This window comes from Amblyomma americanum, chromosome 11, assembly GCF_052857255.1.
Source record: "Amblyomma americanum isolate KBUSLIRL-KWMA chromosome 11, ASM5285725v1, whole genome shotgun sequence".
Taxonomy (NCBI): Eukaryota; Metazoa; Arthropoda; class Arachnida; order Ixodida; family Ixodidae; genus Amblyomma; species Amblyomma americanum.
In genome coordinates, this window is record NC_135507.1 from 109,543,167 (window position 1) to 109,565,748 (window position 22,582).

The 22,582-nt window shown below is 48.3% G+C and overlaps 1 protein-coding gene across 2 annotated transcripts in view; it reads right to left on the bottom strand.

Annotated features, from left to right (window-relative positions):
* Ras85D (GTPase ras-like protein 1) overlaps positions 1–22,582 on the bottom strand; it is a 109,478-nt gene that overhangs the window by 27,513 nt on the left and 59,383 nt on the right. For both annotated transcript variants that reach the window (XM_077643484.1, XM_077643485.1), the window contains 2 exons: positions 22,026–22,128; positions 12,189–12,228 (listed from right to left, as the gene is read on the bottom strand). In XM_077643484.1, the coding sequence (XP_077499610.1) occupies positions 12,189–12,228; positions 22,026–22,128 (143 nt within the window). The remainder of the gene's footprint in view (positions 1–12,188; positions 12,229–22,025; positions 22,129–22,582) is intronic.

The window sequence follows — 22,582 nt, forward strand, 5'->3', positions numbered from 1 at the left end:
TACAACAGACTCCCGTTTGGTATAGCTTCTGCCCCAGCTATATTTCAAAGGAAGATGGACGCTGTACTCGGCGGGCTACCAGGCGTCCAAGCTTACCTTGACGACGTGTTAGTATCAGAAGGCAAAGGGGACAAGGAAGCGCGGCTCAAGAAAGTGTTGGAACGATTCCGAGAGCATGGTGTCAAGCTTAGGGCCGACAAATGCAAGTTCCGGCAGCCTTCAGTGACTTACCTCGGGCATCGTATCGATCGGCAAGGCCTACACCCTATGGAAAAGAACGTAGACGCCATCATGCAAGCCCCGCGCCCGAGTAACGTGAGCGAGCTACGTTCGTTCCTTGGTATGCTCACGTACTACGCACGGTTTCTGCCGAATATGTCGACTGTGCTCAGCCCGTTATATCGGCTCATGGAAAAAGGAAGCCGTTGGGAGTGGCTACAGCCGCAGCAGTTGGCGTTCGAGCGAGCTAAACAAAGCCTCAAAAATGCACAAATTCTCGTGCATTTTGATCCTAACAAGGAGCTGAAACTAGAGTGTGACGCATCTCCGTATGGTGTGGGCGCAGTGCTGTTTCATTCGATAGGAAATGAGCACAGGCCAATTGGGTTCCGTTCCAGAACACTTACAAAAGCAGAACAAAACTACTCGCAGCTGGAGCGAGAAGCACTAGCCCTCATCTTTGGCGTTTCTCGCTTTCGTGACTATCTTCTAGGTCGGCAGTTTACCCTGGTGACCGACCATCAACCACTGCTGGGACTGCTCAGACCTGACCGCCAGACGCCACCGATGGCTGCCGCGCGAATTCAACGGTGGGCGCTATTCTTGGGTGGCTACCAGTACAAGCTACAGTACGTGCCAGGGAAACAGCTGCTGACAGCAGATGCCCTCAGCAGGCTACCAGCACAGACTATGGAACCGGGGACCGATGGTGAACCGCCGGAATATGTCCTTTCATTGGAATCCCTGGAAGAAGGTATAGTGACGACGCACGAATTGCAGGAGCTGACGGCCAAGGACCCGATGTTAGCCAGTGTCACGCACTTCATTTTGCATGGATGGCCTCAAACCACTAAAGGAATGGCGCCAGACTTGTTGCCGTTTTTTGATCGTAAGCTGGAGCTATCGTTGGCTCACCGTCTGATCTACTGGGGCAACAGAGTGGTGATACCGCGGAAAGCGCGGGAACGGATGCTGCAGCTGCTACATGAAACGCATCAGGGCTCCTCGTCAATGAAATCAGTCGCGCGGTCATTATTTTGGTGGCCAGGCCTGGACAGGGACATTCAAAACTTGTCTGCGCAGTGCCGCAACTGCGTGCAAAGCCTGCCAATGCCTACGGCAGCCCCACCAGTGAGTTGGCCAAAGACAGCGGTCCGGTGGTCTCGTATACACATCGATTTTGCAGGCCCGTTAGCAGGCAAGATGATACTAATAGTGGTTGATGCCCACACGAAGTGGATTGAAGCAGTACCCTTGCAGCACGCAAATACAGCTAGTACAATCCGATGCTTAAGGAGCATGTTTTGCCGGTTTGGCGTGCCACGCACAATCGTGTCCGATAATGGCACACAATTCACAAGTCAAGAATTCGCCACTTTCATATCGAAAAACAATATCGTGCACCTGCGCACTGTGCCTTTCCATCCCCAATCTAACGGAGCAGCAGAAAGAGCGGTTCGGACCGTGAAGGACGGGTTGCGGAAAATGGGAGACGGACAGCTGGAAGATAACCTCATGCGGTTGTTATTCAATTACAGGCGGACCGCCCAAAGAGAAGGAAGGTCACCTTCCGAGATGCTTCTCGGCTATCAGCTGCGTTCCCGACTAGACACATGTCTCCCACCCAGAGCTGTGGACTCGTCGTCGGACGCTCACGACTGGACCATCTCGCCAGGCAGCAGCGTATACGTGCGAAATTACGGCACCGGCAAAAGATGGGTGCCTGGGAGGGTACAGACCACTTCGGGGGCGAGAATGGTAACAGTGAACACGCCAACCGGAGCAGTGCAGCGCCACGTCGACCAAGTCCGCCGTCGTCAAGAGTTTACGCCAGGGACTGCGTCTGTAGAGGCCACTGCAAGAGCGCAGTTAGAAGGCGGTCCTGACCAGGTGACCAGTGCGGATCTGTCACCTGTGCATACGCCCAGTACCACTGGGTCGGAACAAGAACAAAGCCCTCAGCCGCTAGCAGCCGACCAGAGTGAAGTACCATCTCCAGCAATCACGGAGCGTCCAGTGGTTCCGGCGGGATTGACTGACCCCCTGCAGCCCACGCTCAGACGATCGACCAGAATAAGAAAACCGGTACAGCGGTTTCACTTTTAAGGGAGGAGAAATGTTGTAATTGTTTGGTTTGTGCTGACCAGCGAAGGCAGCCGCACGCCCCCCTATTGGCCTGAGTTCCTATCGTTCATGCTTCTCTCCCTCTTCTGTAACCCTCTCAGTACGAGAGGGTATATAATCGCGGTTCTGGGCAATAAACGTTGTTGTTCACTGCCGACCATTGTTCGAGATGCTGCGCGGTTCGCGCTGACTTTACTACACATATGAAAGAAAAAAATAAGCCAATTTCACAAATAATGATTGATGGCACCCCGATAAGGATGAAGACATAGCACAGCATTTTAATGAGTATTTTCAAAGAGTCTTTTCAGTATCAAATGTCCGCGTGCCAAATTTTTTAGAAAGACCGGTATATGATGTGGATTTTATTTCTTATGCTGGAATTGTCAATATTGATACGTGGCGGCTAGAAGCAGCAGTAGAAAGAGCAGAGGTAACCTGCTACGCAAGGAACCGATGGCTTAGAGCAGACTCTCAGCACACAAGCGCGCACCTCAGCGTCGTCTTTGTTACCAACCACTCCGTCGTCCTCCCAGCGTCCGTAGCATGACCCCCCCCTCGCGGCAAAAGCACCGTCCCGGTGCGCACTACACAGGCCAGCTAGACGGCGAGTTGTAAGGTTTCAGGCGGGACACATGGACGATGCCGGTGCGGGGTGCAGCGGCCGGAGATGGCGGATGTAGCGGGGTGATCTCGTACGTCACCGCGGTCACCGGACGTACGACCTGATAAGGGCCTGTATATCGGGGGAGCAGTTTTTCACAAAGGCCCACACGGCGGGAAGGGATCCAGAGTGACACAAGGGAGCCAGGAAAGTAGGTGACTTCACGACGGCGACAGTCATGACGTCGTTTCTGATTGACTTGGGAGGCCGACAGCCGTTGGCGGGCGACAAGACGGGCAGCGCCGGCGCGAGCGATGGCGTCCCGAGCGTAAGGACTCGTGGAGGCGGTGGCGGGCAGTACACTGTCGAAGGGCAGCAAAGGATCGCGGCCAAAGAGAAGGTAAAAAGGGGAGAAACCGGCTGTATCGTGACGCATAGAACTGTAGGCGAATGTAACAAATGGGAGGCTAATATCCCAGTCGCGGTGATGGTCGGAGACGTACATGGAAATCATGTAGGTGAGGGTACGGTTCAGACGTTCAGTGAGGCCGTTCGTCTGCGGATGGTAGGCCGTGGCGAATTGATGACGGACGGAGCAGGAGCGGAGGAGTTCGGCGACCACTTTGGAAAGAAAGCAGCGACCGCGATCGGTGAGCAGGTGACGGGGAGCACCGTGGTGGATTATGATGTCGTGCAGGAGAAAGTCAGCGACATCAGTTGCGCAGCTGGTTGGGATCGCTCGAGTAATAGCGTAGCGCGTGGAGTAGTCCATCGCGACCGCGATCCATTTGTTTCCCATAGCAGACACCGGAAAAGGGCCGAGCAGGTCGAGGCCGACACGGGAAAACGGGTCTACGGGGATGGGAATCGGCTGAAGGTGCCCGGGAGGGAGAACCGAGGGCGTCTTCCGCCGTTGGCACAGTTCGCAAGCGGCCACATAACGGCAGACAGAACGGTATAGACCGGGCCAAAAGAAGCGGCGGCGCACGCTGTCGTAGGTGCGGGAGACTCCAAGATGACCGGCCGTGAGAACGTCATGAAGCTGTTCAAGGACGCTGCTGCGCAGGTGTTGACGGACCACGAGCAAGAGGTCAGCGCCGTCAGGCCGCATATTGCGCCGGTAGAGGACGTTCTCATGGAGCACAAACGGGGCGAGGGACGCATCACAGCGGTTGGCAGTGAGGCGGTCGATGAGGGAACGTAGCAACGAATCCAAGCGCTGTTCTTGCGCAATGTTGCGGAAGGCCGAGATGGATAAGACGCAGGCGTCAGCCTCGCATTCGTTGGAGGAAGGCGGATCGACAGGGTAACGGGACAAGCAATCCGCGTCCTGGTGCAAGCGGCCGGACTTGTGGACGACACAAAATGTGTACCCTTGAAGGCGAAGAGCCCAGCGCCCCAGCCGGCCAGTAGGGTCTTTGAGCGAAGAAAGCCAGCATAAGGCGTGGTGATCCGTGATAACAAAGAAAGGGTGCCCAAACAAGTAAGGGCGGAATTTTGCAATAGCCCAAACCAGAGCGAGGCATTCCCGCTCGGTGATAGAATAATTGCGCTCTGACACAGAAAGGAGACGGCTGGCGTACGCAATAACGCGAAGCTTGTTGCGTTGCCGCTGAGGAAGTAGGGCACCAATGCCATGGCCGCTCGCATCGGTCCGAAGTTCCGTAGGGGCTGAAGGATCAAAGTGCGCCAACACAGGTGGAGCAGTGAGGGCACTGATAAGGGCTCTGAAGGCGTCAGCTTGGGGGGGTCCCCAAGAGAACGGGATGTCCTTCTTGAGGAGCGTGGTAAGAGGTCGGGCTATTTCCGCAAAGTTCTGGATGAACCGGCGAAATAGGAACATAGGCCGAGAAAGCTGCGCACATCACCGGAGGAGCGCGGAGTAGGAAATGAACGCACGGCGCGGACTTTGTCAGGGTCGGGTTGGATCCCAGTAGAATCGACCAAGTGGCCAAGGACCTGGAGCTGACGGCGGCCGAAGGTACATTTCTTCGAGTTCAGCTGAAGACCAGCGCGGCGGAAGACGGCAAGGATGGCTGAAAGGCGATGCAGGTGGCTTTGGAATGTGGACGAAAAAACAATCACGTCATCTAAGTAGCAGAGGCATGTCGTCCACTTAAAACCGCGCAGGAGGGAGTCCATCATGCGCTCGAAGGTGGCAGGGGCATTGCACAGGCCGAAAGGCATAACTGTAAATTGGTAGAGGCCGTCCGGGGTGACAAAGGCGGTTTTCTCCCAATCCCGTTCATCGACAGCGATCTGCCAGTACCCTGAGCGAAGATCGATGGAGGAAAAGTAACTGGCGCCGTGCAAGCAGTCGAGAGCGTCGTCAATTCAGGGCAAAGGGTAGAAGTCTTTCTTTGTGACGGTCGAAGGAGAAGGGCTGCGGCGTGTGGGAGGAGAACGGGAGCGGCGGCCTAATGGGGAAGGTGAGCGCCTGGACCCACGAGCGTGCGGAGCGGGCTCGTCAGAGAGCGGATCGGGTCGTGGTGTGAAGCAGTGCGGGCCGTAGTCGTTGCGGCGGTCGACGAAGGAGTAGGGGCGAGGTGGCGGGGACCAACGGCTGCGGCAGTGACGGGAGATGTGTCCGACGCGAGAGCAGGTAAAACAGATCGGCCTGTCATCAGAGGTACGCCATTCGGCAGGATAGCGATATCGGTACCGAGGCGAGAAGCTGCGAATGTAAGTGGCAGCTGCGATCACTGGAGGGTCCGGGCTGGCATGAGCATTGTCCACGACGCGAGGAGAAGGGACGGCCAAGTTCGCAACCTCCTGGCGAACGACGGCTTGGATGAGGGCCAAGGTGTTGTCCGGCAGTGGCAAGGAAGAAACAGCAGCGTCATCGCCTCCAGTTCGCGGCGCACGATACGGGTTAAGTTAGCCGGGTCGGAAGGCTGCCGCAATGTTGGCAGCAGCAGTGTTCGGCAGCCGGTCAAAACGGTGAGAAATGCGCCGGTGTTTGGCTTGCTCGAAACGGCGGCACACCTCAAGAACAGAAGCGACCGTGGAACAGTCTTTGCATAGAAGCAGATTAAAGGCATCGTCGGCAATGCCTTTCAGTATATGGCCAACTCTATCTGCTTCGGACATGTCTTTATCAACTTTACGGCACAAGGCGAGGACGTCTTGTATGTAGGCTATGTATGGCTCGGAGGAAGTTTGGGCGTGGGACGCGAGTGCCTTCTTGGCGGCGAGTTGGCGGCCGATGGGTTTTCCGAAGAGGTCGCGGAGCTTCTGCTTACATATGTCCCATGAGGTCAAGTCATCTTCGTGGGTTTCGAACCACACTCTCGCGGTGCCAGTCAGGTAAAATATCACATTAGCGAGCATCAGCGTTGGATCCCACCTGTTGTGCGTGCTGACGCGTTCGTAAAGGGCCAGCCAGTCGTCCACATCAACGTCGTCTGTGCCGCAGAACGTGCCCGGTTCGCGGTGGTGGGCGACGACGACTGCTGGCGGTGTTGACGGAGAGGGAGATGGCTCGGACTCGGTAGACATGTTGGCTAGACGGCGGCCACGACGGAGAGCCACCTTGAGGTCGGGAATCGAATTAAGCAACCTCCACCAAATGATACGTGGCGGCTAGAAGCAGCAGTAGAAAGAGCAGAGGTAACCTGCTACGCAAGGAACCGATGGCTTAGAGTAGACTCAGCACACAAGCGCGCACCTCAGCATCGTCTTCGTTACCAACCACTCCGTCGTCCTCCCAGCGTCCGTAGCAATATGCTAGTAAACCTGAAAGCAAAAACTTCTTGTGGCCCTGACGAAGTCGCAAACATCTTTCCAAAACGATACCCAGAACTTATTGCCAGATTTCTTGTAAAACTTTTTCTGTTTCCCTCTTGAAGGGACAGCTGCTGGATGACTGGAGGGTGGCCCGCGTTGTTCCTATATTCAAAAAAGGGGATCGATTAAAATTACAAAATTATAGCCCTATTTCTTTGACCTCATAATGCTGCAAACTCCTGGAGCACATTGTGGCCAACTGTATCAAGGAATTCCTGGCTGCAAACAATGTGCTCACGGAGTTCCAACATGGCTTGAGGAAGGGTTATTCCACTGTAACACAGTTGGTATCAGTGAATCATTGTTTTGGTTTATCCCTTGACAATAATGGCCAAATGGATGTAATATTTTTAGACTCCACTAAAGCGTTCGATAAGGTTCCTCACGACAAATTAATAAATAAACTTAAAATTATTGGCATACCTGATATTTTTGTAAACTGGATTATTGCGTACTTGACTAAACAGACTCAATACGTCACAATAGGTGAACATAGCTCGGCCACTCTTCCAGTCACGTCAGGGGTACCGCAAGGTAGTGTTTTGGGTCCCCTACTCTTGCTACTGTACGTTAACGACATCGTTAATGTCATATCTCCCGGTGTGAACATTAGGCTTTTTGCCTATGATTGTGTCCTGTATAAAGAAATAACCTGTCCACATGACCAGACTGTCCTCGAAACAGACTTAAACACGATATTGAATTGGTGCAATGAATGGGGGATGTTTCTCACCGCTGAAAAATCAGTATGCCTTCGTGTCACTCGTAAAAAAAGCCCACTTATTTTTTCTTATACATTAGGTTCTTCTCCAGTACGTGAAGCTATCAACTGCAAATATTTGGGTGTTACCTTGACACCAATATTGTCGTGGAACACACATATTAATAATATTTGTTCTTATACTTTCTGCAAACTGTGCATTTTGAAGCACAAACTAAAAAACGCCCCTACTAATTTGAAATTACTCTGTTACTTTTCATTTGTTCGACCAAAGCTCGAGTATGCATGTATTTCATGAGATCCTTACACTAAGTCAAATATCAGTCACCTTGAAAGAATACAAAGAAAGGCAATTACGTTTATATTTAATAAACTCACACGGCTTCACTCTCCCTCTAAAATTATGGCAGACAATTGTATACCCACTCTTGAATCACGTCAAAAGCAGTTAAGACGAATTCCTTTCCCTCCTTCTTATCAACAAACTTCAAATGAATAAATCACCTTACATAATGACTGCATTAACGCGCCTCACAAGACATAATCATCCTGACTCACTCACACCCTATTATGCTCGAACTGATACATTTAAATTTTCCTTTTTTCCTCAGACAGTATCGGACTGGAACCATGGTTTGCTGACTGCAGTGTGACTAAAAATTGTATAAATGTGTACTTGTTTGTTGCTGTTTTGTTCATTATTATCTGTATATATACTAATGCCCCTCTGCTTGGACCCAAGGGTCTGCAGTATGTAATAAATAAATAAATAAATAACATGCTCAATACCTACTTAACTCTTCTGTAATATGCCATGGCATTCTACACCATTCTGTTTTCGTCACTTTCTCCAGTATTATGCTCAGTACGGAGTTTTGTTTTTCTATCTGCTTACTGCCTGCAGCATTTCTCTCTATACACTTTCTATCATTTGCATGTTGCTTTGTATTGTGTTGTGTATTGTCTAGTTAATAGCTAATCTTGTTAATAGCTAAGGCCCTGCCTACAGTCTTGAGACATGGGACTTCTTAACGTATAGTAAGAGCCCACTTATAATGGCCACAGATATAACGAACCCTCGGTTATTACGAACAAGGGTTGTGCTACCGTTAAAATATGTGTTAGGGTAATCAATGAGTAAACCTAAGATTTGGGCGAGTTGGTAAGCATTCATGGTGGGTGAAGAGCGCAACAAAGGCGGGACAAATGCGGGACAGTGCTTGTCTTGCCTTTGTCCCGCCTTTGTTGCACTGTTCACCCACCATGAATTTGGGTAATCATCTCAGATACAATGAACAACTGTGGCTGCACCACTCGGATATAGTGAACGAGGAGGCGCCATGAAATCACAAACGCAGTTGAAAAACTTTTTGCTTCCAGCAAGCCTGTAGGCCCAATACCATCTCTAAACTGGGGTGACACCAGCCAGAAAGAACATGGAGACCCCAAAAAAAAGCAATAAAAAGATGGCCAGCAGCTATGTTCAGCTTTTATGCCAAGTGCTCACCAATGACCCATGCACGTTCAATCATGGCGTGCATGCGGGATGGCTGGGCAATGACTTTTAGGTAGAAGGAAAAGCACGCTAGACGCGAGACAGGGGTGGCGAAAGCGAAGGAAGTTACCCCATGGTCAGGGATCAACCAAGGGCAGCAATTTGAGAAGTGAAGGCCCTGCTGGCCACACGGTATGCACTGCCTCTCCAGTCGGTTCTCCACCTTTCACGTTCTACAGCGAGCACACCGTGCGGCTGATCAACGTACGCTGCACTACCATCCTCAATGCATGGGAACAGACAACAGATGGCACAGTCACAAACCCACATGATCAGACACAACACCTCATTGATGCACAGTTGGTCCCCATGCGCAAAGAAGACACTGTATACGAAGCACTCCCCAACTGCCAGGTTAAGGAGGCATATGTGCATATGGGCATGAACGCTCTTTTCTATTCTATTCCACACCAGCCCCTGTTCACCGCGGTGCGTGATTGTATAGATAGAAATGGTATCACCGCGTTTCAAAATGCCACTGGTTTGAACGTGGACAATTTCATGTCATTACTAGAGCTTTACCTGAATGCCACTTTTATTGAATTTAATGATCGTACCTATCTTCAAAAGCAAGGTATTTGCATAGGCTCTTGCGTAGCCCCGGTTCTTTCTACTATTTTTTTATCGCAAGTTGACCGCTCTTTGAGTGAAACTTTTGACTCAGACCGTATAGCTCATGTCTTCAGATATGTAGATGACTACCTGGTTCTGTTAAAGGAAAGTGATTTTAGTTTTGACGAGGCCGTAGCTGATGTTTTAGATACGTTTGGTAGGAAAGGCATGGGACTCACCTTTACCCATGAAAAGCCAAGCAGTGATAACCAACTGCAGTTTTTAGATATCACCTTAACATTTAACCCTTCACATGTTTGCTGGCGATATTGTCCGCGTGCAAAGAAAGATTTGCTGCCATTTCATTCTAATCATTCTAAGACGATCAAAAGGGCTATCGCTTTACAATGTCTTTCATCGGCACTAACAAAGTCCTGTCACCACGCTGTGTACGCTGGCTTCTTGTCACAGGTCTCAAGGCTGGAAAAGGCAGGCTTCCCTGATTCCCTCATTCTTGCTGTGACGCAGTCCTTGGTCAAAAAATTGAAGGGCAGCAAGCAGAGCAACGCGAAAGACCCAACGAAGTGTTCAAGGCCGGAGGTGGTACCATACGTACACAGAACTTCCCACAACATCAAGAAGGTGGCCAAGAAGTACGGAGTAGAAGTTGTTTTTTCTGCTCCGCGAAAGTTGTCCGGTCTGTGCGCACGCATAAGAAGAAAAGAAAAACGGCAAGAGTGTGGCGTAAAACACCGTAAGCCCCACGTAACCTGCAAAAAAGGAGTTGTGTATGAGTTCCCGCTCACTTGCGGGAAGGTTTACGTTGGGCAAACTGGACGCTGCCTCAACCAGCGCCTTCTGGAGCACAAAAATTCTTTAAAGAAGACAGGCTCCCATCTCCCGGACCATTGCCAAGAATGCACTAAGAAGACTAAGGTCGCCTGTTTTCCCCGATTATCGGACTGTAGAGTATTGTTGAGAAGCCGCGATCAGATTGAACGGGAACTGGTGGAAGCCTATTACATCAGAAAAAAAGGGGATAACTGCATCAGTGATTCGTCTGTAATGCTTCGCCGATCTGAAACGGTTTTCTTAGATAGATTTCTGTAATCGCCTCTTTTCGATTTCTTTTGGTGTTTTCTGTTACCCACGTGCTTGTGATTCGCACAGTGGCGCTTGGGTAGGCGAAAGTATATTAACGGTCTACGTCAAATAAAGCCTGTTGATAGTAAGCGCTCGTCCCTGTCTACTTCTATGTCCGTGTGTTTTTGTTGCGCCCCTGTGTCCACCTGAATAGAAAGATGCATTTCGTTTTCAGCACATTTATTCAAACGACTGCCACCATGTCACTGGTTATCAGATTCTCAATCTTCGCCGCTCTCGCTGCTGCCCATCCGAGGCTTCGCGGCCACTCTCAAAGACGTAGTCCTCCTCTGACCCATCAAAGCTGTTACTGATGGCACATCTTTTAAAGCTTTTGCGCACCAAGTCGGCCAGTATCGCTTTCCACGCCCCCAAGATCCACTGGCACAACAATGGAATATCCCGTCGGTGTGAGGGCGTAAAGGCCGTCGGCCATCCACTGGGCATACAGCCAGTTCATGTTTGCCTTGAACGGCTTGTTCAGACACACGTCGAGTGGCTGTAGCATGGACATCATGCCGCCAGGTATTATACCGAGGTCGGTGCCAGTCCCAGCGAGGCGAGCCTTCACCGCATGAGAGCAGTGGCCTCTGAAGGAATCCAGTACAAGCATCGAGCATCCAATACGAGCAGCAGCTCTGTTGCCAATTTCTTCAGCAGTGGCTATAATCTCTAGCTTCTCTTTCGTGTGGAACACTGCCGCCGAGTAACACTCATGACGCCATAACAAAGCAGGCAAACTGTAAACTGGGGTGTAGTACATGAAACAGCGCCTGACACTAGGCTCAACAACGCTGGCTGAAGAAAGCGTGGCCAATGGCGTGGGGAAGAATATTTCGCTATGCCTTTCGTTGGCCCCTCATCGGCTTCACAAGCGTCGATGACGATGAGTATGCTGCCGCGCATTGCCGTGAAAACTATTTTTAGCTTCAATGTGAGAAGTACTTATTATGAACTTCGGATACAATGAATGCCATCTGCATGACCATCAGGTTCATTATAAAAGGGTTCGACTTTATATTTCGATCCAGAAAGGAAAACAGTAGTGCCGGAAAAACACACACACAGTAGAAGAATGACATAGGACAAGCGCTAATGTTTTCCTTTCTGGATCGAAACGAACCATCTAGCCTAAATAGAAGTTCTTCTAAACTATTCGACTTTATATTCCTTGTGTGATTCGTTCTAAAACATCAATGAACTTTCAAGTTCAACTGAGCTTTTTTACTTGAGCAAAATTTTTGCAGGTCCCATGAATTTCGTTGTGGGATTCTGACTGCATTCGCTTCAAACAAAAAGGAAAAATCCTTTTAGCACATCCTTACCAAATACTACAAATACAAAATGGGTGAATCTGGCAGGGGGGCCCACAAGTACAGCAGAAGGTCCGCAACAAATGAGAACAAGTTATTTGCTGATGCCACTATCTGTCCACCCCCTGTGCAATGCCCACCCCCTCCAAGAACGCTGTGAAAGGTACTCACAGACCATAGGCACGTCGTCGGCGTCTTTGACTCTCTTGATCTGAAACGAGAAAGATGGAAACACCATGAGATGTAACACAGTGTCCCAGTGCAAACAAAACCACTAACACGACGTGACGAGTACGCCATCTTTCCATGGCTAGCACCAGTCTTACAAAGACGTGGTGGCCGGAAATAAAGTGTTGTTGCTGCGCACAGCCAACTTTCCCACCAACTCCTGGCATAGGAGAGGCAATGCAATTACACGACGTGATCCTGCCGCGTCCAAGGTGGGTGCGGGCCATGAAGGACTCAATTAGCCTGACTGCAGTTGCATGCACCAGCAGTTCAGCAAAATCAGCCCGGCTACGTCCAGTAAAGGGCAAAGGCTTCTCCTATGTCTCTCCAATTAACCCTGGCCTTTGCCAGCTCCGGCTACCGTATACCCGCCAACTTCTAAATCTCATCAGCCCACCCAACCTTCTGCCGCCCCCCCCTACCCTTGCCTTCTCTTAGAATCCACTCGGTTGCCCTTAAAGGGGTTGTGAAAAGAAAATGAAGCCGCCCGGTTGTAATTTACATTGATTCAATAAATATTGTACATGCCGATTCCGAAATATTTCAGCGCAATATTGAATCTGCATTTAATAAAGCCCGTTGGAAATCGTTGCCTTTTTGCGCTCGTGAAACGACCATGCGGCCCCGGCGGCTGACAGAAGTACTACCCAACTACGTCACATTAAGACGCTTAGAAACTGATATATCTTTCAGTTTCGTTTACCCCAAAATAATAGATTAGTATGAAATTTAGAAAGCGAAAAAAGTGTGACAATTATTTGCACACGGAACTTTACTCGGCAAAGAACAGCACGTGATCCTAGATCAGTCATTGACCTGGGATCAGTTTCGGTTTCGGTTACGCTTCTCCGTCCTCCGTGGGGTCTTTCGTTTACATGAACTCGATAGCGGGTGGTTCTGTCAGGGCATCGAGTTGAGCAAGGCCGGCCAAACTCGACGACTCTCCGTTTACATGCGCTCAATACGTGATGCAGCGTGACGTCATTTTGACGCCACATTTGAGTACATATAGTGCTCTGACCTCGGTCAACTATGGGCCAGCAGGCCTCGCTAAGCCGCCATGTTGTGTCGGCGACAGAAGCCTCGGATTGGCTACTTATGATGACGTTTCCTGTAGAGTTGAGGAGGACGCGTGCCGGGAAATCGAAATTAACCTTTTTTCGCTATTCGATCAACCCGGACGATGAAACGAATCACTGTACGCTATAGAATGAAGGGTCAGAATTCCAAATATACACGTCGTCCAAAATTTTCGGAAAACACTTCACGACCCCTTTAAGGACCAGCGGTTATCTTGCCTTCGCGTTACATACCCTGCCCAAGCCCCTTTCTTCCTCTTGATTTCGACTAAGATGTCATTAACACGCGTTTGTTCCCTCACCCAATAATACAAGCAACAACGCTGGATAACACGAACAATTCGGTAGACGTACAGGAACAGCATACGCTCAAAATGGCGATGTAAATGCGCACTTGAAATGAAAAAGAAATTCATGGTCGTATCGAGGCACATTTAACAATTACAAAGTAGAATTTAAGTTACAAAATACACAGTACTATTTAAACAGCAAAATTATTTACCAAGTAAATGATGCAAAATACTCCGGATTAACATTTAATTCATCAGACTTGTCGTGGATCTGCCATGTTGATAGCTTAACTCTGAAATCTGGTCGCTCATTAAATTTTATGAAAATAAACCGATTACCATAGTAAATACCTTGTAGGCAACGGACAGTAACCTGAGCGGTCTAATTTTTCAAGTCCTTGACGTCTCCTTTCTTATATATTAAGATAATGTTAGCGTTCTTCCAATCTTATAGTACGCGCGACGTCATAAAGCATTGCATATACAGTGAAACCTCATTGATACGTTCCCGGTTCACACGATTTCTCGGTTCGTACACTCAAAATCGCATACATTAAAAATGTCCCACAGAGTTACCACTATATTTTTCCCAGTTAATACGTTCCCGGAAAACACAATTTACCAGCTACTACATTTGAAATTTCACCAAATTGTGGTCGTATAATACGTTTATTGACAAACCGCACGTGTGCAACCATACAAGTAGGCCGAACGAGAGGGCACGCGACGTTTTTTGCGGCAGTCACCTGCCGTGGGGGCTTCTCTGCGGTGCCTAGATGCAAAGAGACGAAGCACCATCGCCACCCCCCCGAGAACAAAAAATAAAAACACCGTGCTAGCATTCGCGACGGAGTTTCTGCAGGGATGCGATATGAAGAGGGGAAACGCTAAGATTTTTCGCGGTGCATAAGGAAAAGGAGGCGAACCTGCAACGAACTACAGTGATGTGCTTACATACGAAAGGGCCAGGTCTGGGAAACGCAGCGGCTTAGAAAGCAGAAACACTGACAACCAGTCGCCACTGTGGCTTTCCCACAGTACTTGGGAGCAAAGGGGGCACGGCATCCGAAAATCACAAGGAATAGATTTTGGTTACTTCCATCACTGTCGTCGACGGACCGGATGCTTTGCGAATTTCCTTCCGCGGTAAAGAAAGCACGAACGCGGAGGACTGAATTCAGCGAGCTCTGGAATAGGATCTGTTCAGGTCTGGTGCCAAGAAATACTAATCGGCGCTTTTATAATGACTAAAAGTGAAACTGTCAATAAATGCCTTTTTATCTCATTCAAGAGTTAAATTTCTAAAATTCAGGCGGTTTGGATCATACGCTTCCCCGGATACGTTTTTTCCCGCAATTAAAAAAACGTTAAGTGAGGTTTTATTGTACAGGGTGCCTAGTTTTTCTGGAACAACCTCCCATCCATCCTTCAACAGATCTGCTGTTACCTGATCCTGACCAGCTGCATTTCCCTTTGCATTGTTCCTAAGGCTTTCTTTACTTCCTCTTTAGTTACTGGCGGGAGTCCCATTCATGTGCACTACTGTCTCTCTCATTAACGTTCTGATTACACTGGCTACTGCATAGATTTATCCATATTGCTAACGACATTTCCTTCCTTGTCTCTTAGCGCATACATCTGAATTTACCTATGCCTAGTCTTTTCTTCACTGCTTTTAGGCTGCCTCCGTTAAATTGAGCATGCGCGATTCTTTATGTCTGCTACCTTGCGCTTTCATGGTTTGTCGTTTCTTGATCAGATTTTTAGCCTCCCAAGATAGCTTGCCAGTATCCTGTCAAACCATCCTACCACCTAGTTCTAGGCGCACTGCGTAGCCATAAGATTATCGGTGATTTTTTGAACATCAAGATAGTCTTCATCTCGTCTTCGTCAGACAAAGCCGAATAGCTGTTCTGTAGCGAAATTCTGAACTACTTTCCCTCTCAATGCTAACTTGTTAATGGGCTTCCGCTTCACTAGCTTCTTCCATTCCCTCTTCAAATATTGGCTAATTCGAGACAATGCACCATCCAGAGAGCCTCCACATCCTGAACGATACCAGGTTGAGCGCATAGTATGAAGTCAATTTCATTTTTAGTCTCATCATTAGGGCTCTTCCAGGTCCACTTCCTGTTCTCTCGTTTGCAAAGGTATGCATGATCCTTAAATTATTTCTATCTGCGAATTCGTCTAATAACTCCTCAGCTATCCCTAGAGCCCATCCCATAGTCGCCTACCGCCTTGTCACCAGCCTGCTTCTTGCCCACCTTCGCATTGAAATCGCCCATCAGTACAGTGTACTGTGATCTTGCTTTGTTCATTGCCGATTTTACGTCTTCATAGAAGCTTTCACCAATCTGGTCATCATGGCTGGATGTAGGCGCATAGAGGGCCGCAGCACCTTCAGTTTGTACCCCCTATTGTACCTTCAGTTTGTACCTCCTAGGATAGCCTCACTAGGTAAGGTTCCAGCAATAAACGTTGGCAGGTTCAGATTCCAATGGTGGCCTGTACAGAGCCAGAGATTCTTAGCCCCTCTGCTGCGTCACAGGTCCAACCGCCGCCTTGGTCAGTTGCTCTGCAGCCGCTGGGAACTGAGGGCCAAGGGTTAATTCGTTTGATCATAGAAGGTTGTGGCCAAGTACGACACCAGGGTGGCCAAATCCTGAACTGGCGAGGGAGTGCGCTGTCGGTTCTGGTCACCGAGATCAGGCCGCACCCCAGGACTGGTTATGCAATTCCATCGACAAATATTTTTTTTCAAACGCGGTGGAGAATTGCACGGCACCAGGATTCGAACCCAGGTCCTCTTGCACACAAGGCGGATGCTCTACCTCTACACCATCGCTGCAGACCATAGGTCTGCAGTCCTTAGGTCAACTCAAAATCTGGGTTGGTTTGTTGTGCACTGTTTGCACAGGTAAGGACACAATGACAATGCTCAACACAACAGGAAACTATCCAAGTGCTGTGAAGGAAAGAGGCTGTGCATGCCAGTGTTCTTTGACTTTATCGTTGTGAAACTTCCCAAACAGTTTATGTACCAAAAAATGGCAGTTCGAGGTGGCCAAAATTCAAGTGCTTACAAATAGCTACACCGCGGGCTATTAGAGGTTAATTTAGAGGTAAAAGATGGAAAACAAAAATCTCTTTTCAGAAGACAATGGCAACAGCTTTTATTGGCCACTTCCACATGGCCCCACCATCCATCAGCACCCAGAAAGTGGCTACTAGGACTGGTCACTGGTATGATATATAAGCTCTGGTGGAGCCATTCTGTTAAAGTGGCCAAACTTGAGCTCTAGAAGCAGCATGCCTTGCCCTCACTTTCAAATCATGAAGCCACTGCCACACAGGCCATACATCTGATTGGGCATGGTTAGCTGGTGTACATGGTGTACAACTCAGAACAGCAGCATTGAGGCAGGAAGAACTAACAAAAGGCTTCTTGCAGCAGAAAGAAAACTGCGGCTTGTAGCAAAATTTGAGCTCTTGCTGCACATTAAAAAAAAATGGTCATAGTAACACTCTGGCTCTTGGTGTCAGTGATTTCAGATGTTCACTATGGCCACATTAAAACAATAAATTAAACGCCCCTAACTGATACACCATTATAGCACTCTCAACACTGAATGAAAAAAAAAATCTTGAATAGTAATTTTTATCCAGAAGGAAAAATACATTAAACAACTCTACATAAAAACAAGAATGAAATTGTCAAAACTCAAACCTCCAGTGGCATTTTGCAGTTATTTTTTTTTTCGAATAGTAAATTGTGGGGTTAAAGTCTGCTGTGAGAAACTCTGTAGTGGACTGCTCTGGACTAATTTAGAACACCTGTCCACACCACATGGGCAACTTTTTTAAACGTAGCCGGGATAGAGCCCGGCTTCACCCGCCCAGCACCCAAGCGCCCCAACCACTGAGCACTAGTCATTTTAGCAATCATTCGACAATGCCAGTGGTGGAATGACATTGCTATCAAAGGGGGAAAGGCGGAACAAAGTTGTGCATTGCTGGCAAAGTGGAATAAGGCAGAAAGAGCAAGAAGTGGCAGCTCATGCTCCAATGCGAACAGTACCATGCCTCGTATATGTTCCCTCGTAACAGCTGGACAGCAGTGCTGGCAAAGGAATTATGGCCGAATGCGGCTCTCTTGACAAGACGTAGCCCACTTAGTAGTTGCCCATCAGTTCCACTGCACAGAGCCCTCTGATAAGCTCATAAAAATGCAGCATTTGAACGATAATTAGCAGTGTTATTTCAGCAAAGTGTCTTTTTCTCAGCACCTCAGCAATACTCAATTGATTCGAGCCTATACCTTTTGCAGTTAGTTATAACTCTACATGGAAATTTACTGTATGCTTTAAATTGTTTACGAAAATCGTGATTACAACTAGAAGTGTTTGAAGCGTGCTTTCACAAGAATGCCAGACAGCTTGAGCTCCAAAACGCTCGGAAACATTCAAAAATTTCTTAGATGATGCTCTGCGTGCTTAGGCACAGCTGGACATTAATTCCTGCCGCTGATGCAGTTCTGTCACTGCAGTAAGGCTCACACACGCACCGAAACGTGCGAAAACAAGATATATACCGTGACAAAGCAGTGCTATACAAGATGCACCTGCACAAGATGAATGTGATAGCATTTAGGTTTTGCAAAAATCACCATAACGAAATTATCTGATTGGTCGACAAGGTCGCGACGTCATCAGCATCTCCAAATTTGAAAATCTGAAGAATGCTCCAGAATCTTCCATTGGATTATAACACGGGGTTATACTAACCCCACACCTCCTCCACCTTAACCCACCCAACTAATCCCCACTAATCCACCTTAACCCATTTTCTGAACTGGGCCAACCTCCAAATGCTATGGCATTTTCTCCTTCCTGAATGTGGCTAAGAAGGCCCCCTCCGCTTTGTTCTTTTTCTTATCCTATATGGCCCATTTTCATCACGATCAGCATGACTACACCCACTGCAGGGCAAAGGCCTCTCCCCTGTCTCTCCAATTAACCCTGTCCTTTGCCAGCTGCGCCCACCCTATGCCTGCGAACTTCCTAACTTCATCCGCCCATCTAACCTTCTGCGGACCCCTGCTACGCTTGCCTTCTATTGGAATCTTCTCTGTTACCATAAAGGACCAGCAGCTGCCCTGCCTTCACATTACATGCCCTGCCCAAGCTCATTTCTTCCTTGTGATTTCCACTAGGATATCATTAACCTGCGTTCGTTCCCTCACCCACTCTGCCCTCTTCCGGTCTCTTAACGTTACACCTATCATTTTGCTTTCCATGGCTCGCTGCATAGTTCCTAACTTAAGCTGAACCCTTTTCGTTAGAATGGAATAGGCTTGGTCAGGTTGGTAATTCACTGCAACGCAGTAATCGTAGCGCGGGAAGAACGCAGGACAAAGACGAGACGGGGCAAGTGGTACCCGCTTGTCCAGTCTCATCTTTGTCCTGCGTTCATCTCTTACTATGATTATTACAATGAATTACCAACCTGGCCAAGCCTATTCCATTTTAACGCTTCTCCCGTCTCGTCTTTGTCCTGCGTTCTTCCTGTGCTATGAGTACTGTGTTACAATGAATTACCAACCTGGCCAAGCCTATTCCACTTTAGCGCTCGCCCCGTCCCGTCTTTGCCCTGCGTTCTTCCCGTGCAATGATTACTGTGTTACAATGAATTATCAACCTGCCCAAGCCACTCTAGCACTTGCCCCGTCTCGTCTTTGTCCTGCGTTCTTCCCGTATAATGATTACTAAGTTACAATGAATTATCAACCTGCCCAGGCCACTTTAGCGCTTGCCCCATTTCGTCTTTGCCCTGCGTTCTTCCTGTGCTATGATTACTGTGTTACAATATTATAAACCTGCCCAAGCCACTTTAGCGCTTGCCCCATCTCGTCTTTGTCCTGCGTTCCTCCCGTGCTATGATTACTCTGTTACAATGAATTACCAACCTGCCCAAGCCACTTTAGTGCTTGCCCCGTCTCATCTTTGTCCTGCATTCTTCCCGCACTATGATTACTGTGTTACAATGAATTATCAACCTGCCCAAGCCATTTTAGTGCTTGCCCCGTCTCTTCTTTGTCCTGCGTTCTTCTGGTGCTATGATTACTGTATTACAATGAATTACGAACGTGCCCAAGCCTATTCTCTTTTACTGCTTGCCCCGTCTCATCTTTGTCCTGCGTTCTTCCCGCACTATGATTACTGTGTTACAATGGATTATCAACCTGCCCAGGCCTATTCCACTTTAGCGCTTGCCCCGTCTCGTCTTTGTCCTGCGTTCTTCCCGCACTATGATTACTCTGTTACAATGAATTATCAACCTGCCCAAGCCTATTCCACTTTAGCGCTTGCCCCGTCTCGTTTTTGTCCTGCGTTCTTCCCGCACTATGATTACTGTGTTACAATGAATTATCAACCTGCCCAAGCCTATTCCACTTTAGCGCTTGCCCCGTCTCGTTTTTGTCCTGCGTTCTTCCCGCACTATGATTACTGTGTTACAATGAATTATCAAGCTGCCCAAGCCTATTCCTCTTTAGCACTTGCCCCGTCTCGTTTTTGTCCTGCGTTCTTCCCGCACTATGATTACTGTGTTACAATGAATTACCAACGTGCTAAGCCTATTCTATTTTAGCGCTTGCCCCGTCTCGTCTTTGTCCTACTTCTTCCCGCACTATGATTACTGTGTTGCAATGAATTATCAACCTGCCCAAGCCTATTCCATTTTAGCACTTGCCCCGTCTCGTCTTTGTCCTGCGTTCTTCCCGCACTATGATTACTGTGTTACAATGAATTACCAACCTGCCCAAGCCTATTCCACTTTAGCGCTTGCCCTGTCTCGTCTTTGTCTTGCGTTCTTCCCGCACTATGATTACTGTGTTACAATGAATTACCAACCTGCCCAAGCCTATTCCATTTTTGCACTTGTCCCGTCTCGTCTTTGTCCTGCATTCTTCCCCCGCTATGATTACTGTGTTACAATGAATTACCAACATGCTAAGCCTATTCTATTTTAGCGCTTGCCCCGTCTCGTCTTTCTCCTACTTCTTCCCGTGCTACGATTACTGTGTTACAATGATTTACCAACCTGCCCAAGCCTATTCCACTTTAGCGCTTGTCCAGTCTGCTCCTTTGTGTGATACTGCTGCTTTCTGTGACACTATCATGGAAGGACCGCACAGCCAACATGTGAAAGCTCTGGTTGCAGTTCTGGGTTCATTCTCGCCAAAGTTTTCCAACGGTCCTTTGGCACATATGTGGTGCGAAATGAGAGCAGAAACTTTTGTAGCAGCACGTAGCAGGATTTGCTATTTGGCGCAACTGAACCATCAGTTTCACCCCTGCACAACTGACATGGCGTAGTCACACAGATGCACCTGGCAAGCAACAAAATCAATGAATGAACCAGAATACACATAAATTTAAAGAGAAACAAAACAAAAATTACAGCACTTTCGAAATACAATATAAGCTTTGACAACTTTTCCCAGGAGGGAATCAGCTGGGCTTCAGAGTAACACCTGCCCGTCCACTTGATATGAAAAGGGTAAAACTAAAATTGAGGACAACGCAGTGAGCTATGGAAAGGAAAATGACTGGCGTAACATTATGAGACGGAAAGAGGGCATCGTCGGACAGGGAATAAACGTGGGTTAATGACATTCTAGCCAAAATTAAGAGGAAGAAATGGGCCTGGGAAGGGTATCTAATGCAAAGGCAAGATACCGCTGGTCCTTAAGGGTAAAGGAGTGGATTCCATGAGAAGGCAAGCGTAGATGGGGGTGGCAGAAAGTTAGGTGGGCGGATCAGATCAGATTAGCTCTATTGCTTTTAAGAATAAATTGAAGTTGCTCTTTCCTGTTTTGTAATTTTGTGACTACTGCTTTTTAACCAGTGTCGTGGATTTTTCTGTTGCCTGTATATTTATACTCCAGTGTCTGTTATCAATTTTGAAAATGATTTTCATTTTTCTAGTTATAAGCTGTGTTGTATTTTTATGGTAGACAGTGTGGCCGTAATGGTGTCATGTTTCTGCTTTTTGTTTAGATTCTCTTTTGTCTTTGTAATTAGGTTTGCTACACTGAAGTATGCTGTTCTTTTCTTCAAAAGTGATTTTTTTTATTGTAAATGTGATTTGCTGTTTAGTCACAAGTGTCCTGATGTGTAAGTCGAGGTGTAGGAGGCCCGTCAGGAGGCATGCTCTGTCTGCCTCCTTTTGCCTCTCCCCAGGGGCATATTGTAAATATGGCTGAATAAACTTTTCAATTGATTAAAATAAAAGTGTGTGGACAGCAATAAGGTGGCCACAGATGGCACAGGACAGGGTTAGAGAAACATGGGAGAGACCTCTGCCCTGCAGTGGGTGCAGTCAGGCTGCTGCTGAAGATGACATACCTGCTCCCTGTACATGCTGATGTCCTCGAACGACTTGCCGTTGTTGACCGCAAAGACGAGCAGGAAGCCCTCGCCCGTCCGCATGTACTGGTCCCTCATGGCACTGCAACAACAGACAAAGCCTGCCATCAGTGCATAGTTTCAGCAGCCGAAAGCTGACAATAAGGCTAGTCTTAACAGAAGATGTGCTACACGAAAACAATAAATGGGCCTTGCTGGTGAACAGATCTATCTCGATTGATCACATCTAGGCAGGGCTGATTCTACATTGTTCCAGAATGCTCTAGTATCTTTGCACGCTTATGTCGAAAGTTCGCTATCAGCTTTAAATTGAGCACGGCCGACAGCGGCGGGCATTCTGTTTCGACGACTGCCGAGCATGCTTGTTTCTGCGCCGCCACCGAGTGATTCAGTCACTTATGGGCACAAGTCAGCCCAAATAAACGGTTTTGTTTAGACACCATTTTCGCAGGCCTTTCTCCTCTTCGGACTGCAGTCACCACTTCATGATATCTGGTGGAGGTACTGAGTAGACTTCCATGTTCCGGACACCCCCT